Source organism: Scyliorhinus torazame, chromosome X (genome assembly GCF_047496885.1).
Source record: "Scyliorhinus torazame isolate Kashiwa2021f chromosome X, sScyTor2.1, whole genome shotgun sequence".
NCBI classification, from domain to species: domain Eukaryota; kingdom Metazoa; phylum Chordata; class Chondrichthyes; order Carcharhiniformes; family Scyliorhinidae; genus Scyliorhinus; species Scyliorhinus torazame.
In genome coordinates, this window is record NC_092738.1 from 36,246,197 (window position 1) to 36,265,468 (window position 19,272).

Consider the following 19,272-nt stretch of genomic DNA (forward strand, 5'->3'; position numbering starts at 1 on the left):
CCCAGTTTTATCCCACTCTCCCCTCACTCCCCACACCCTTTAATATCCCACCCAGTCTAATCCCACTCTCCCCTCACTCCCCACACCCTTTAATATCCCACCCAGTCTAATCCCACTCTCCCCTCACTCCCCACACCCTTTAATATCCCACCCAGTCTAATCCCACTCTCCCCTCACTCCCCACACCCTTGAAGATCCCACCCAATCTAATCCCACTCTCCCCCTCACCCTTTAATATCCCACCCAGTCTAATCCCACTCTCCCCCTCACTCCCCGCACCCTTTAATATCCCACCCAGTCTAATCCCACTCCCCCCTCACTCCCCGCACCCTTTAATATCCCACCCAGTCTAATCCCACTCTCCCCTCACTCCCCACACCCTTGAAGATCCCACCCAATCTAATCCCACTCTCCCCCTCACTCCCCACACCCTTTAATATCCCACCCCGTCTAATCCCACTCTCCCCTCACTCCCCGCACCCGTTAATATCTCACCCAGTCTAATCCCACTCTCCCCTCACTCCCCACACCCTTTAATATCCCACCCAGTCTAATCCCACTCTCCCCTCACTCCCCACACCCTTTAATATCCCACCCAGTCTAATCCCACTCTCCCCTCACTCCCCACACCCTTTAATATCCCACCCAGTCTAATCCCACTCTCCCCTCACTCCCCACACCCTTTAATATCCCACCCAGTCTAATCCCACTCTCCCCTCACTCCCCACACCCTTTAATATCCCACCCATTCTAATCCCACTCTCCCCTCACTCCCCGCACCCGTTAATATCCCACCCAGTCTAATCCCACTCTCCCCTCACTCCCCACACCCTTTAATATCCCACCCAGTCTAATCCCACTCTCCCCCTCACTCCCCACACCCTTTAATATCCCACCCAGTCTCATCCCACTCTCCCCTCACTCCCCACACCCTTTAATATCCCACCCAGTCTAATCCCACTCTCCCCTCACTCCCCGCACCCGTTAATATCCAACCTAGTCTAATCCCACTCTCCTCCTCACTCCCCGCACCCTTTAATATCCCACCCAGTCTAATCCCACTCTCCCCTCACTCCCCACACCCTTTAATATCCCACCCAGTCTAATCCCACTCTCCCCCTCACTCCCCACAGCCTTTAATATCCCACCAAGTCTAATCCCACTCTCCCCTCACTCCCCACACCCTTTAATATCCCACCAAGTCTAATCCCACTCTCCCCTCACTCCCCACACCCTTTAATATCCCACCCAGTCTAATCCCACTCTCCCCCTCACTCCCCACAGCCTTTAATATCCCACCCAGTCTAATCCCACTCTCCCCTCACTCCCCACACCCTTTAATATCCCACCCAGTCTAATCCCACTCTCCCCCTCACTCCCCATAACCTTTAATATCCCACCCAGTCTAATCCCACTCTCCCCTCACTCCCCACACCCTTTAATATCCCACCCAGTCTAATCCCACTCTCCCCCTCACTCCCCGCACCCTTTAATATCCCACCCAGTCTAATCCCACTCTCCCCCTCACTCCCCACACCCTTTAATATCCCACCCAGTCTAATCCCACTCTCCCCTCACTCCCCGCACCCTTTAATATCCCACCCAGTCTAATCCCACTCTTCCCTCACTCCCCACACCCTTTAATATCCCACCCAGTCTAATCCCACTCTCCCCCTCACTCCCCACACCCTTTAATATCCCACCCAGTCTAATCCCACTCTCCCCTCACTCCCCACACCCTTTAATATCCCACCCAGTCTAATCCCACTCTCCCCTCACTCCCCGCACCCGTTAATATCCCACCCAGTCTAATCCCACTCTCCTCCTCACTCCCCGCACCCTTTAATATCCCACCCAGTCTAATCCCACTCTCCCCTCACTCCCCACACCCTTTAATATCCCACCCAGTCTAATCCCACTCTCCCCTCACTCCCCACACCCTTTAATATCCCACCCAGTCTAATCCCACTCTCCCCTCACTCCGCACACCCTTTAATATCCCACCCAGTCTAATCCCACTCTCCCCTCACTCCCCACACCCTTTAATATCCCACCCAGTCTAATCCCACTCTCCCCCTCACTCCCCACAGCCTTTAATATCCCACCCAGTCTAATCCCACTCTCCCCTCACTCCCCACACCCTTTAATATCCCACCCAGTCTAATCCCACTCTCCCCCTCACTCCCCATAACCTTTAATAACCCACCCAGTCTAATCCCACTCTCCCCTCACTCCCCGCACCCTTTAATATCCCACCCAGTCTAATCCCACTCTCCCCCTCACTCCCCACACCCTTTAATATCCCACCCAGTCTAATCCCACTCTCCCCCTCACTCCCCACAGCCTTTAATATCCCACCCAGTCTAATCCCACTGCCCCCCTCACTCCCCACACCCTTTAATATCCCACCCAGTCTAATCCCACTCTCCCCTCACACCCCGCACCCTTTAATATCCCACCCAGTCTAATCCCACTCTCCCCCTCACTCCCCACACCCTTTAATATCCCACCCAGTCTAATCCCACTCTCCCCCTCACTCCCCACACCCTTTAATATCCCACCCAGTCTAATCCCACTCTCCCCCTCACTCCCCACAGCCTTTAATATCCCACCCAGTCTAATCCCACTCTCCCCCTCACTCCCCATAACCTTTAATAACCCACCCAGTCTAATCCCACTCTCCCCTCACTCCCCGCACCCTTTAATATCCCACCCAGTCTAATCCCACTCTCCCCCTCACTCCCCACACCCTTTAATATCCCACCCAGTCTAATCCCACTCTCCCCCTCACTCCCCACAGCCTTTAATATCCCACCCAGTCTAATCCCACTGCCCCCCTCACTCCCCACACCCTTTAATATCCCACCCAGTCTAATCCCACTCTCCCCTCACTCCCCTCACCCTTTAATATCCCACCCAGTCTAACTCCACTCTCTTGCCCTTTCATGTTTCTCTGTTTCCAGTCACTCTCTCGAATTCCCTTTGCAGAATGAATGGACTCTGCGCCTGAGCAGTGATATTTGGCAGGGAATTCGATATTCTCATCAGTCTCCTTGTGAGCGCAATTGTGTTTTGAACGTTTCCCGTAATTCTTCTTGTGATCAGGACCAGAAGAATTCCAGGAAACTGTGTTAAAAACAATTCTGCCGTCCTCTTGTTTCTGTCTCATTGGGGAGAAAAGGCAGGAAAAAGTAAACATGCCTTGCACCTTGCTTCTAAGCAAGGCCCAAGGCCAACTCAGGAAAATAGGCCGTGAACCTTCTTTCAATCACCTGGGTGCGTTACCGGAACTTTGCTTCCAGAAGCAGCTCACCCATTGTCAGTTGGGGCATTCCCTGTTTCGGGAGGTGCGGGGCCCTTGGCTAAGTCCCAGGGAAGAGAAGGACAACGGGAGGCCGGCCATACGAGCCTGCAGCTGCTGTCCGGACTGCTCTGGGCTCCAAAACAATGCACAACACCAGCATTTAACCAATCAGTTTGGAAATACTCCCCACTTGCCTGGATGAGCGCAGCTCCAACAACACTCAAGAAGCTCAACACCATCCAGGACAAAGCAGCCCACTTAGAGCAGCACGGTAGCACAGTGGTTAGCACGGTTGCTTCACAGCTCCAAAGTCCCGGGTTCGATTCCCCGCTGGTTCACTGTCTGTGCGGAGTCTGCACATCCTCCCCGTGTGTGCGTGGGTTTCCTCCGGGTGCTCCGGTTTCCTCCCACAGTCCAAAGATGTACAGGTTAGGTGGATTGGCCATGTTAAATTGTCCCTTAGTGCCCAAAGACGTGCAGGTTAGGTGGATTGGCTGTGCGAAATTGCCCTTAGTGTCCAATAAGGTAAAGTGGGGTTACTGGGTTATGGGGATAGGGTGGAAGTGTGGGCTTGGGTAGGGTGCTCTTTCCAAGAGCTGGTGCAGACTCGATGGGCCGAATGGCCTCCTTCTGCACTGTAAATTCTATGTAAAAAAAAAAAAAATTTCTATGTGACTTGATTGCTCCCCTTCCACAAACATTCACTCCCTCCACCACCGACGCACAGTGGCAGCCGTGTGTACCATCTACAAGATGCACTGCAGCAACTCACCAAGGCTTCTCAGACAGCACCTTCCAAACCCACGACCTCTACCATCTAGAAGGACAAGAGCAGCAGATACCTGGGACCCCCACCACCTGGAGGTTCCCCTCCAAGTCACTCACCACCCTGACTGGGAAATATATCGGCCGTCCCTTCACTGTCGCTGGGGCAACATCCTGGAACTCCCTCCCTAACAGCACAGTGGGTGTACCTACACCACATGGACTGCAGCGGTTCAAGAAGGCAGCTCACCCCCACCTTCCCAAGGGGCAATTAGGGACGGGCAATACGTGGTGAGCGAGCGAGGGTGCAGTGGGATTGTCACTGCACCTACTAATCCAGAGAGCCCGGGTGATGCTCTGAAAACCCGGGTTCGAATCCCACCACAGGAGCTGGTGAAACTTTAAAACATTTTGATGACCATAAAACCATTTTCGATTGTCGTAAAAACCCATCTGGTTCACTAATGTCCTTTCGGGAAGGAAATCTGCCGTCCTTACCCGGTCTGGCCCACACGTGACTCCAGACCCACAGAAATGTGGGTGACTCTTAAAAACCTCCAAAATGGCCGAGGCAGACACTCAGCTCAAGGGCGATTAGGGACGGGCAATAAATGCCCGTTGCGACGCCTACATTCCAGCACTGAATGAAGAACCCGTTGGCTGGTCTGTGCTCTGATCAGGACGTTTCTACACCTGTGTTGCGGGCTATTTGGCCAGCGAAGGTGTCACGCCAAAGCCCAGCCTGGGCTGGTGACTGCTCACACGTGGCACTGGGTGATCCAAGAGCTCACATTGTCAGCTTTCCACCCAGCAAGCGGACTTGGGCTCTCACACACTAAAACGGAACCTTGTTTCCTCCTACAGGAGTCTCAGCTGCCAGAGGGTGTCGCTGCACAAAAGCCTCTTCATATCGTACATCCTCAACTCCATCGTCACGATCATATGGCTATCAGCAGTGGCCAATAACCAGGATTTGGTTGCTCAGAACCCTGTAAGTTGGAACCGCTTCAAGCTTCAAAGGACATTTCAGCGTCGAGATGTCCGCTCAGAGCGAGGCACTAGTGTCACACGGCACCTCTAAAAAAATGTAAACAGGCAATTGGGGTGTTCAGCTTTAGCCTGTCACAGGGCAAGAGCGGAACAGCAAGTTGAGGAGAATGGTGCAGACAACAGGCCGTAGTCAGTCAGACCGGGCAACATTCTCGGAGAAACATTTGCACAGCAATCCAAAATGCTTTCTCGCAAACGGCCAACCTTGCGCTGAAATCCCGCGCTGAAACGCAATGACAGCCCTGTCAGGAACGTTAAAGGTTACAGGGTAACTGCGAGCTGTGTTGCGATACATTGGGTGCCATTGACAGCGAGCACCAGGTCTCTGTTCAGGCCCCTGGTCCATCAGGGTTCCAATAGGCCAACGGTCAAGTCAACGCCCGTCTCCAACACCCAATGGATCACTCAGACGCAAAGCAATTGTGGGGACATTTACAAAGGGAAGTGAAAAAATATTCCAGAATTCGGCACGTGCAGAAAGCTCGCTGCAAAATTGGACTGAGACCGTCCCAGGACAGGTACAGCACGGGATTAGATACAGAGTAAAGCTCCCTCGACACTGTCCCCATCAAACACTCCCAGGACAGGTACAGCACGGGGTTAGATACAGAGTAAAGCTCCCGCTACACTGTCCCCATCAAACACTCCCAGGACAGGTACAGCACGGGGTTAGATACAGAGTAAAGCTCCCTCTACACTGTCCCCATCAAACACTCCCAGGACAGGTACAGCACGGGGTTAGATACAGAGTAAAGCTCCCTCGACACTGTCACCATCAAACACTCCCAGGACAGGCACAGCACGGGGTTAGGTACAGAGTAAAGCTCCCTCTACACTGTCCCCATTAAACATTCCCAGGACAGGTACAGCACGGGGTTAGATACAGAGTAAAGCTCCCTCTACACTGTCCCCATCAAACACTCACAGGACAGGTACAGCACGGGGTTAGATACAGAGTAAAGCTCCCTCTACACTGTCCCCATCAAACACTCCCAGGACAGGTACAGCACGGGGTTAGATACAGAGTAAAGCTCCCTCTACACTGTCCCCATCAAACACTCACAGGACAGGTACAGCACGGGGTTAGATACAGAGTAAGCTCCCTCTACACTGTCCCCATCAAAAACTCCCAGGACAAGTACAGCACGGGGATAGATACAGAGTAAAGCTCCCTCTACACTGTCCCCATCAAACACTCCCAGGACAGGTACAGCACGGGGTTAGATACAGAGTAAAGCTCCCTCTACACTGTCCCCATCAAACACTCCCAGGACAGGTACAGCACGGGGTTCGATACAGAGTAAAGCTCCCTCTACACTGTCCCCATCAAACACTCCCAGGACAGGTACAGCACGGGGTTAGCGACAGAGTAAAGCTCCCTCTACACTGTCCCCATCAACACTCCCAGGACAGGTACAGCACGGGGTTAGATACAGAGTAAAGCTCCCTCTACACTGTCCCCATCAAACACTCCCAGGACAGGTACAGCACGGGGTTAGATACAGAGTAAAGCTCCCTCTACACTGTCCCCATCAAACACTCCCAGGACAGGTACAGCACGGGGTTAGATACAGAGTAAAGCTCCCTCTACACTGTCCCCATCAAACACTTCCAGGACAGGTACAGCACGGGGTTAGATACAGAGTAAAGCTCCCTCTACACGGTCCCCACATAAACACTCCCAGGACAGGTACAGCACGGGGTTAGATACAGAGTGAAGCTCCCTCTACACTGTCCCCATCGAACACTCACAGGACAGGTACAGCACGGGGTTAGATAGAGAGTAAAGCTCCCTCTACACTGTCCCCATCAAACACTCCCAGGACAGGTACAGCACGGGGTTAGATACAGAGTAAAGCTCCCTCTACACTGTCCCCATCAAACACTCCCAGGACAGGTACAGCACGGGGTTAGATACAGAGTAAAGCTCCCTCTACACTGTCCCCATCAAACACTCCCAGGACAGGTACAGCACGGGGTTCGATACAGAGTAAAGCTCCCTCTACACTGTCCCCATCAAACACTCCCAGGACAGGTACAGCACGGGGTTAGCTACAGAGTAAAGCTCCCTCTACACTGTCCCCATCAACACTCCCAGGACAGGTACAGCACGGGGTTAGATACAGAGTAAAGCTCCCTCTACCCTGTCCCCATCAAACACTCCCAGGACAGGTACAGCACGGGGTTAGATACAGAGTAAAGCTCCCTCTACACTGTCCCCATCAAACACTCCCAGGACAGGTACAGCACGGGGTTAGATACAGAGTAAAGCTCCCTCTACACTGTCCCCATCAAACACTTCCAGGACAGGTACAGCACGGGGTTAGATACAGAGTAAAGCTCCCTCTACACGGTCCCCACAAAACACTCCCAGGACAGGTACAGCACGGGGTTAGATACAGAGTGAAGCTCCCTCTACACTGTCCCCATCAAACACTCCCAGGACAGGTACAGCACGGGGTTAGATACAGAGTAAAGCTCTCTCTACACTGTCCCCATCAAACACTCCCAGGAGAGGTACAGCACGGGGTTAGATACAGAGTAAAGCTCCCTCTGCACGGTCCCCATCAAACACTCCCAGGACAGGTACAGCACGGGGTTAGATACAGAGTAAAGCTCCCTCTACACTGTCCCCATCAAACACTCCCAGGACAGGTACGGCACGGGATTAGATACAGAGAAAAGCTCCCTCTACACTGCCCCCATCAAACACTCCCAGGACAGGTACAGCACGGGATTAGGTACAGAGTAAAGTTCCCTCTACACTGTCCCCATCAAACACTCCCAGGACAGGTACAGCACGGGGTTAGATACAGAGTAAAGCTCCCTCTACACTGTCCCCATCAAACACTCCCAGGACAGGTACAGCACGGGATTAGATACAGAGTAAAGCTCCCTCTACACTGTCCCCATCAAACACTCCCAGGACAGGTACAGCACCGGGTTAGATACAGAGTAAAGCTCCCTCTACACTGTCCCCATCAAACACTCCCAGGACAGGTACAGCACGGGGTTAGATACAGAGTAAAGCTCCCTCTACACTGTCCCCATCAAACACTCCCAGGACAGGTACAGCACGGGGTTAGCTACAGAGTAAAGCTCCCTCTACACTGTTCCGATCAACACTCCCAGGACAGGTACAGCACGGGGTTAGATACAGAGTAAAGCTCCCTCTACACTGTCCCCATCAAACACTCCCAGGACAGGTACAGCACGGGGTTCGATACAGAGTAAAGCTCCCTCTACACTGTCCCCATCAAACACTCCCAGGACAGGTACAGCACGGGGTTAGATACAGAGTAAAGCTCCCTCTACACTGTCCCCATCAAACACTCCCAGGAAAGGTACAGCACGGGGTTAGATACAGAGTAAAGCTCCCTCTACACGGTCCCCATCAAACACTCCCAGGACAGGTACAGCACGGGGTTACATACAGAGTGAAGCTCCCTCTACACTGTCCCCATCAAACACTCCCAGGACAAGTACAGCACGGGGTTAGATACAGAGTAAAGCTCTCTCTACACTGTCCCCATCAAACACTCCCAGGAGAGGTACAGCACGGGGTTAGATACAGAGTAAAGCTCCCTCTGCACTGTCCCCATCAAACACTCACAGGACAGGTACAGCACGGGGTTAGATACAGAGTAAAGCTCCCTCTACACTGTCCCCATCAAACACTCCCAGGACAGGTACAGCACGGGGTTAGATACAGAGTAAAGCTCCCTCTACACTGTCCCCATCAAACACTCCCAGGACAGGTACAGCACGGGGTTCGATACAGAGTAAAGCTCCCTCTACACTGTCCCCATCAAACACTCCCAGGACAGGTACAGCACGGGGTTAGCTACAGAGGAAAGCTCCCTCTACACTGTCCCCATCAACACTCCCAGGACAGGTACAGCACGGGGTTAGATACAGAGTAAAGCTCCCTCTACCCTGTCCCCATCAAACACTCCCAGGACAGGTACAGCACGGGGTTAGATACAGAGTAAAGCTCCCTCTACACTGTCCCCATCAAACACTCCCAGGACAGGTACAGCACGGGGTTAGATACAGAGTAAAGCTCCCTCTACACTGTCCCCATCAAACACTTCCAGGACAGGTACAGCACGGGGTTAGATACAGAGTAAAGCTCCCTCTACACGGTCCCCACAAAACACTCCCAGGACAGGTACAGCACGGGGTTAGATACAGAGTGAAGCTCCCTCTACACTGTCCCCATCAAACACTCCCAGGACAGGTACAGCACGGGGTTAGATACAGAGTAAAGCTCTCTCTACACTGTCCCCATCAAACACTCCCAGGAGAGGTACAGCACGGGGTTAGATACAGAGTAAAGCTCCCTCTGCACGGTCCCCATCAAACACTCCCAGGACAGGTACAGCACGGGGTTAGATACAGAGTAAAGCTCCCTCTACACTGTCCCCATCAAACACTCCCAGGACAGGTACGGCACGGGATTAGATACAGAGTAAAGCTCCCTCTACACTGCCCCCATCAAACACTCCCAGGACAGGTACAGCACGGGATTAGGTACAGAGTAAAGTTCCCTCTACACTGTCCCCATCAAACACCCCCAGGACAGGTACAGCACGGGGTTAGATACAGAGTAAAGCTCCCTCTACACTGTCCCCATCAAACACTCCCAGGACAGGTACAGCACGGGATTAGATACAGAGTAAAGCTCCCTCTACACTGTCCCCATCAAACACTCCCAGGACAGGTACAGCACCGGGTTAGATACAGAGTAAAGCTCCCTCTACACTGTCCCCATCAAACACTCCCAGGACAGGTACAGCACGGGGTTAGATACAGAGTAAAGCTCCCTCTACACTGTCCCCATCAAACACTCCCAGGACAGGTACAGCACGGGGTTAGCTACAGAGTAAAGCTCCCTCTACACTGTTCCCATCAACACTCCCAGGACAGGTACAGCACGGGGTTAGATACAGAGTAAAGCTCCCTCTACACTGTCCCCATCAAACACTCCCAGGACAGGTACAGCACGGGGTTCGATACAGAGTAAAGCTCCCTCTACACTGTCCCCATCAAACACTCCCAGGACAGGTACAGCACGGGGTTAGATACAGAGTAAAGCTCCCTCTACACTGTCCCCATCAAACACTCCCAGGAAAGGTACAGCACGGGGTTAGATACAGAGTAAAGCTCCCTCTACACGGTCCCCATCAAACACTCCCAGGACAGGTACAGCACGGGGTTACATACAGAGTGAAGCTCCCTCTACACTGTCCCCATCAAACACTCCCAGGACAAGTACAGCACGGGGTTAGATACAGAGTAAAGCTCTCTCTACACTGTCCCCATCAAACACTCCCAGGAGAGGTACAGCACGGGGTTAGATACAGAGTAAAGCTCCCTCTGCACTGTCCCCATCAAACACTCCCAGGACAGGTACAGCACGGGGTTAGATACAGAGTAAAGCTCCCTCTGCACTGTCCCCATCAAACACTCCCAGGACAGGTACAGCATGGGTTTCGATACAGAGTAAAGCTCCCTCTACACTGTCCCCATCAAACACTCCCAGGACAGGTACAGCACGGTGTTAGATACAGAGTAAAGCTCCCTCTACACTGTTTCCATCAAACACTCCCAGGACAGGTACAGCACGGGGTTAGATACAGAGTAAAGCTCCCTCTACACTGTCCCCATCAAACAGTCCCAGGACAGGTACAGCACGGGGTTAGATACAGAGTAAAGCTCCCTCTACACTGTCCCCATCAAACACTCCCAGGACAGATACAGCACGGGGTTAGATACAGAGTAAAGCTCCCTCTACACTGTCCCCATCAAACACTCCCAGGGCAGGTACAGCACGGGATTAGATACAGAGTAAAGCCCCTCTACACTGTCCCCATCAAACACTCCCAGGACAGGTACTGCACGGGGATAGATACAGAGTAAAGCTCCCTCTACACTGTCCCCATCAAACACTCCCAGGACAGGTACAGCACGGGGTTAGATACAGAGTAAAGCTCCCTCTACACTGGCCCCATTAAACACTCCCAGGACAGGTACAGCACGGGGTTAGATACAGAGTAAAGCTCCCTCCACACTGTCCCCATCAAACACTCCCAGGACAGGTACAGCACGGGGTTAGATACAGAGTAAAGCTCCCTCTACACTGTCCCCATCAAACACTCCCAGGACAGGTACAGCACGGGGTTAGATACAGAGTAAAGCTCCCTCTACACTGTCCCCATCAAACACTCCCAGGACAGGTACAGCACGGGGTTAGATACAGAGTAAAGCTCCCTCTACACTGTCCCCATCAAAAACTCCCAGGACAGGCACAGCACGGGGTTAGATAAAGAGTAAAGCTCCCTCTACACTGTCCCCATCAAACACTCCCAGGACAGGTACAGCACGGGGTTCGATACAGAGTAAAGCTCCCTCTACACTGTCCCCATCAAACACTCCCAGGACAGGTACAGCACGGGGTTAGCTACAGAGTAAAGCTCCCTCTACACTGTCCCCATCAACACTCCCAGGACAGGTACAGCACGGGATTAGATACAGAGTAAAGCTCCCTCTACACTGTCCCCATCAAACACTCCCAGGACAGGTACAGCACGGGGTTAGATACAGAGTAAAGCTCCCTCTACACTGTCCCCATCAAACACTCCCAGGACAGGTACAGCACGGGGTTAGATACAGAGTAAAGCTCCCTCTACACTGTCCCCATCAAACACTTCCAGGACAGGTACAGCACGGGGTTAGATACAGAGTAAAGCTCCCTCTACACGGTCCCCACAAAACACTCCCAGGACAGGTACAGCACGGGGTTAGATACAGAGTGAAGCTCCCTCTACACTGTCCCCATCAAACACTCCCAGGACAAGTACAGCACGGGGTTAGATACAGAGTAAAGCTCTCTCTACACTGTCCCCATCAAACACTCCCAGGAGAGGTACAGCACGGGGTTAGATACAGAGTAAAGCTCCCTCTGCACTGTCCCCATCAAACACTCCCAGGACAGGTACAGCACGGGGTTAGATACAGAGTAAAGCTCCCTCTGCACTGTCCCCATCAAACACTCCCAGGACAGGTACAGCACGGGGTCAGAAACAGAGTAAAGCTCCCTCTACACTGTCCCCATCAAAAACTCCCAGGACAGGTACAGCACGGGGTTAGATACAGAGTAAAGCTCACTCTACACTGTCTCCGTCAAACACTCCCAGGACAGGTACAGCACGGGGATAGATACAGAGTAAAGCTCCCTCTACACTGTCCCCATCAAACACTCCCAGGACAGGTACAGCATGGGGTTCGATACAGAGTAAAGCTCCCTCTACACTGTCCCCATCAAACACTCCCAGGACAGGTACAGCACGGTGTTAGATACAGAGTAAATCTCCCTCTACACTGTCTCCATCAAACACTCCCAGGACAGGTACAGCACGGGGTTAGATACAGAGTAAAGCTCCCTCTACACTGTCCCCATCAAACAGTCCCAGGACAGGTACAGCACGGGGTTAGATACAGAGTAAAGCTCCCTCTACACTGTCTCCGTCAAACACTCCCACGACAGGTACAGCACGGGGTTAGATACAGAGTAAAGCTCCCTCTACACTGTCCCCATCAAACACTCCCAGGACAGGGACAGCACGGGGTTAGATACAGAGTAAAGCTCCCTCTACACTGGCCCCATTTAACACTCCCAGGACAGGTACAGCACGGGGTTAGATACAGAGTAAAGCTCCCTCCACACTGTCCCCATCAAACACTCCCAGGACAGGTACAGCACGGGGTTAGATACAGAGTAAAGCTCCCTCTACACTGTCCCCATCAAACACTCCCAGGACAGGTACAGCACGGGGTTAGATACAGAGTAAAGCTCCCTCTACACTGTCCCCATCAAACACTCCCAGGACAGGTACAGCACGGGGTTAGATACAGAGTAAAGCTCCCTCTACACTGTCCCCATCAAAAACTCCCAGGACAGGCACAGCACGGGGTTAGATAAAGAGTAAAGCTCCCTCTACACTGTCCCCATCAAACACTCCCAGGACAGGTACAGCACGGGGTTCGATACAGAGTAAAGCTCCCTCTACACTGTCCCCATCAAACACTCCCAGGACAGGTACAGCACGGGGTTAGCTACAGAGTAAAGCTCCCTCTACACTGTCCCCATCAACACTCCCAGGACAGGTACAGCACGGGATTAGATACAGAGTAAAGCTCCCTCTACACTGTCCCCATCAAACACTCCCAGGACAGGTACAGCACGGGGTTAGATACAGAGTAAAGCTCCCTCTACACTGTCCCCATCAAACACTCCCAGGACAGGTACAGCACGGGGTTAGATACAGAGTAAAGCTCCCTCTACACTGTCCCCATCAAACACTTCCAGGACAGGTACAGCACGGGGTTAGATACAGAGTAAAGCTCCCTCTACACGGTCCCCACAAAACACTCCCAGGACAGGTACAGCACGGGGTTAGATACAGAGTGAAGCTCCCTCTACACTGTCCCCATCAAACACTCCCAGGACAGGTACAGCACGGGGTTAGATACAGAGTAAAGCTCTCTCTACACTGTCCCCATCAAACACTCCCAGGAGAGGTACAGCACGGGGTTAGATACAGAGTAAAGCTCCCTCTGCACGGTCCCCATCAAACACTCCCAGGACAGGTACAGCACGGGGTTAGATACAGAGTAAAGCTCCCTCTACACTGTCCCCATCAAACACTCCCAGGACAGGTACGGCACGGGATTAGATACAGAGTAAAGCTCCCTCTACACTGCCCCCATCAAACACTCCCAGGACAGGTACAGCACGGGATTAGATACAGAGTAAAGTTCCCTCTACACTGTCCCCATCAAACACTCCCAGGACAGGTACAGCACGGGGTTAGATACAGAGTAAAGCTCCCTCTACACTGTCCACATCAAACACTCCCAGGACAGGTACAGCACGGGATTAGATACAGAGTAAAGCTCCCACTACACTGTCCCCATCAAACACTCCCAGGACAGGTACAGCACCGGGTTAGATACAGAGCAAAGCTCACTCTACACTGTCCCCATCAAACACTCCCAGGGCAGGTACAGCACGGGATTAGATACAGAGTAAAGCCCCTCTACACTGTCCCCATCAAACACTCCCAGGACAGGTACTGCACGGGGATAGATACAGAGTAAAGCTCCCTCTACACTGTCCCCATCAAACACTCCCAGGACAGGTACAGCACGGGGTTAGATACAGAGTAAAGCTCCCTCTACACTGGCCCCATTTAACACTCCCCGGACAGGTACAGCACGGGGTTAGATACAGAGTAAAGCTCCCTCCACACTGTCCCCATCAAACACTCCCAGGACAGGTACAGCACGGGGTTAGATACAGAGTAAAGCTCCCTCTACACTGTCCCCATCAAACACTCCCAGGACAGGTACAGCACGGGGTTAGATACAGAGTAAAGCTCCCTCTACACTGTCCCCATCAAACACTCCCAGGACAGGTACAGCACGGGGTTAGATACAGAGTAAAGCTCCCTCTACACTGTCCCCATCAAAAACTCCCAGGACAGGCACAGCACGGGGTTAGATAAAGAGTAAAGCTCCCTCTACACTGTCCCCATCAAACACTCCCAGGACAGGTACAGCACGGGGTTCGATACAGAGTAAAGCTCCCTCTACACTGTCCCCATCAAACACTCCCAGGACAGGTACAGCACGGGGTTAGCTACAGAGTAAAGCTCCCTCTACACTGTCCCCATCAACACTCCCAGGACAGGTACAGCACGGGATTAGATACAGAGTAAAGCTCCCTCTACACTGTCCCCATCAAACACTCCCAGGACAGGTACAGCACGGGGTTAGATACAGAGTAAAGCTCCCTCTACACTGTCCCCATCAAACACTCCCAGGACAGGTACAGCACGGGGTTAGATACAGAGTAAAGCTCCCTCTACACTGTCCCCATCAAACACTTCCAGGACAGGTACAGCACGGGGTTAGATACAGAGTAAAGCTCCCTCTACACGGTCCCCACAAAACACTCCCAGGACAGGTACAGCACGGGGTTAGATACAGAGTGAAGCTCCCTCTACACTGTCCCCATCAAACACTCCCAGGACAGGTACAGCACGGGGTTAGATACAGAGTAAAGCTCTCTCTACACTGTCCCCATCAAACACTCCCAGGAGAGGTACAGCACGGGGTTAGATACAGAGTAAAGCTCCCTCTGCACGGTCCCCATCAAACACTCCCAGGACAGGTACAGCACGGGGTTAGATACAGAGTAAAGCTCCCTCTACACTGTCCCCATCAAACACTCCCAGGACAGGTACGGCACGGGATTAGATACAGAGTAAAGCTCCCTCTACACTGCCCCCATCAAACACTCCCAGGACAGGTACAGCACGGGATTAGATACAGAGTAAAGTTCCCTCTACACTGTCCCCATCAAACACTCCCAGGACAGGTACAGCACGGGGTTAGATACAGAGTAAAGCTCCCTCTACACTGTCCACATCAAACACTCCCAGGACAGGTACAGCACGGGATTAGATACAGAGTAAAGCTCCCACTACACTGTCCCCATCAAACACTCCCAGGACAGGTACAGCACCGGGTTAGATACAGAGTAAAGCTCCCTCTACACTGTCCCCATCAAACACTCCCAGGACAGGTACAGCACGGGGTTAGATACAGAGTAAAGCTCCCTCTACACTGGCCCCATCAAACACTCCCAGGACAGGTACAGCACGGGGTTAGATACAGAGTAAAGCTCCCTCTACACTGTCCCCATCAAACACTCCCAGGACAGGTACAGCACGGGGTTAGATACAGAGGAAAGCTCACTCTACACTGTCCCCATCAAACACACCCAGGACAGGCACAGCACGGGGTTAGATAAAGAGTAAAGCTCCCTCTACACTGGCCCCATCAAACACTCCCAGGACAGGTACAGCACGGGGTTAGATACAGAGTAAAGCTCCCTCTACACTGTCCCCATCAAACACTCCCAGGACAGGTACAGCACGGGGTTAGATACAGAGTAAAGCTCCCTCTACACTGTCCCCATCAAACACTCCCAGGACAGGCACAGCACGGGGTTAGATACAGAGTAAAGCTCCCTCTACACTGTCCCCATCAAACACTCCCAGGACAGGTACAGCACGGGGGTAGATACAGAGTAAAGCTCCCTCTACACTGTCCCCATCAAACGCTCCCAGGACAGGTACAGCACGGGGTTAGATACAGAGTAAAGCTCCCTCTACACTGTCCCCATCAAACACTCCCAGGACAGGTACAGCACGGGGTTAGCTACAGAGTAAAGCTCCCTCTACACTGTTCCCATCAACACTCCCAGGACAGGTACAGCACGGGGTTAGATACAGAGTAAAGCTCCCTCTACACTGTCCCCATCAAACACTCCCAGGACAGGTACAGCACGGGGTTAGATACAGAGTAAAGCTCTCTCTACACTGTCCCCATCAAACACTCCCAGGAGAGGTACAGCACGGGGTTAGATACAGAGTAAAGCTCCCTCTGCACTGTCCCCATCAAACACTCCCAGGACAGGTACAGCACGGGGTTAGATACAGAGTAAAGCTCCCTCTGCACTGTCCCCATCAAACACTCCCAGGACAGGTACAGCACGGGGTCAGAAACAGAGTAAAGCTCCCTCTACACTGTCCCCATCAAAAACTCCCAGGACAGGTACAGCACGGGGTTAGATACAGAGTAAAGCTCACTCTACACTGTCTCCGTCAAACACTCCCAGGACAGGTACAGCACGGGGATAGATACAGAGTAAAGCTCCCTCTACACTGTCCCCATCAAACACTCCCAGGACAGGTACAGCATGGGGTTCGATACAGAGTAAAGCTCCCTCTACACTGTCCCCATCAAACACTCCCAGGACAGGTACAGCACGGTGTTAGATACAGAGTAAAGCTCCCTCTACACTGTCTCCATCAAACACTCCCAGGACAGGTACAGCACGGGGTTAGATACAGAGTAAAGCTCCCTCTACACTGTCCCCATCAAACAGTCCCAGGACAGGTACAGCACGGGGTTAGATACAGAGTAAAGCTCCCTCTACACTGTCTCCGTCAAACACTCCCACGACAGGTACAGCACGGGGTTAGATACAGAGTAAAGCTCCCTCTACACTGTCCCCATCAAACACTCCCAGGACAGGGGCAGCACGGGGTTAGATACAGAGTAAAGCTCCCTCTACACTATCCCCATCAAACACTCCCAGGACAGATACAGCACGGGGTTAGATACAGAGTAAAGCTCCCTCTACACTGTCCCCATCAAACACTCCCAGGGCAGGTACAGCACGGGATTAGATACAGAGTAAAGCCCCTCTACACTGTCCCCATCAAACACTCCCAGGACAGGTACTGCACGGGGATAGATACAGAGTAAAGCTCCCTCTACACTGTCCCCATCAAACACTCCCAGGACAGGTACAGCACGGGGTTAGATACAGAGTAAAGCTCCCTCTACACTGGCCCCATTAAACACTCCCAGGACAGGTACAGCACGGGGTTAGATACAGAGTAAAGCTCCCTCCACACTGTCCCCATCAAACACTCCCAGGACAGGTACAGCACGGGGTTAGATACAGAGTAAAGCTCCCTCTACACTGTCCCCATCAAACACTCCCAGGACAGGTACAGCACGGGGTTAGATACAGAGTAAAGCTCCCTCTACACTGTCCCCATCAAACACTCCCAGGACAGGTACAGCACGGGGTTAGATACAGAGTAAAGCTCCCTCAACACTGTCCCCATCAAAAACTCCCAGGACAGGCACAGCACGGGGTTAGATAAAGAGTAAAGCTCCCTCTACACTGTCCCCATCAAACACTCCCAGGACAGGTACAGCACGGGGTTCGATACAGAGTAAAGCTCCCTCTACACTGTCCCCATCAAACACTCCCAGGACAGGTACAGCACGGGGTTAGCTACAGAGTAAAGCTCCCTCTACACTGTCCCCATCAACACTCCCAGGACAGGTACAGCACGGGATTAGATACAGAGTAAAGCTCCCTCTACACTGTCCCCATCAAACACTCCCAGGACAGGTACAGCACGGGGTTAGATACAGAGTAAAGCTCCCTCTACACTGTCCCCATCAAACACTCCCAGGACAGGTACAGCACGGGGTTAGATACAGAGTAAAGCTCCCTCTACACTGTCCCCATCAAACACTTCCAGGACAGGTACAGCACGGGGTTAGATACAGAGTAAAGCTCCCTCTACACGGTCCCCACAAAACACTCCCAGGACAGGTACAGCACGGGGTTAGATACAGAGTGAAGCTCCCTCTACACTGTCCCCATCAAACACTCCCAGGACAGGTACAGCACGGGGTTAGATACAGAGTAAAGCTCTCTCTACACTGTCCCCATCAAACACTCCCAGGAGAGGTACAGCACGGGGTTAGATACAGAGTAAAGCTCCCTCTGCACGGTCCCCATCAAACACTCCCAGGACAGGTACAGCACGGGGTTAGATACAGAGTAAAGCTCCCTCTACACTGTCCCCATCAAACACTCCCAGGACAGGTACGGCACGGGATTAGATACAGAGTAAAGCTCCCTCTACACTGCCCCCATCAAACACTCCCAGGACAGGTACAGCACGGGATTAGATACAGAGTAAAGTTCCCTCTACACTGTCCCCATCAAACACTCCCAGGACAGGTACAGCACGGGGTTAGATACAGAGTAAAGCTCCCTCTACACTGTCCACATCAAACACTCCCAGGACAGGTACAGCACGGGATTAGATACAGAGTAAAGCTCCCACTACACTGTCCCCATCAAACACTCCCAGGACAGGTACAGCACCGGGTTAGATACAGAGTAAAGCTCCCTCTACACTGTCCCCATCAAACACTCCCAGGACAGGTACAGCACGGGGTTAGATACAGAGTAAAGCTCCCTCTACACTGGCCCCATCAAACACTCCCAGGACAGGTACAGCACGGGGTTAGATACAGAGTAAAGCTCCCTCTACACTGTCCCCATCAAACACTCCCAGGACAGGTACAGCACGGGGTTAGATACAGAGTAAAGCTCACTCTACACTGTCCCCATCAAACACACCCAGGACAGGCACAGCACGGGGTTAGATAAAGAGTAAAGCTCCCTCTACACTGGCCCCATCAAA

General features: G+C 52.6%; 1 protein-coding gene across 4 annotated transcripts in view; it reads left to right on the forward strand.

The window, feature by feature from the left end:
• LOC140405525 (calcitonin gene-related peptide type 1 receptor-like) overlaps window positions 1-19,272 on the forward strand; it is a 187,602-nt gene that overhangs the window by 88,823 nt on the left and 79,507 nt on the right. For all 4 annotated transcript variants that reach the window (XM_072494077.1, XM_072494078.1, XM_072494079.1 and 1 more), the window contains one exon: window positions 4,934-5,060. In XM_072494077.1, coding sequence (XP_072350178.1) covers window positions 4,934-5,060 — 127 coding nt within the window. The remainder of the gene's footprint in view (window positions 1-4,933; window positions 5,061-19,272) is intronic.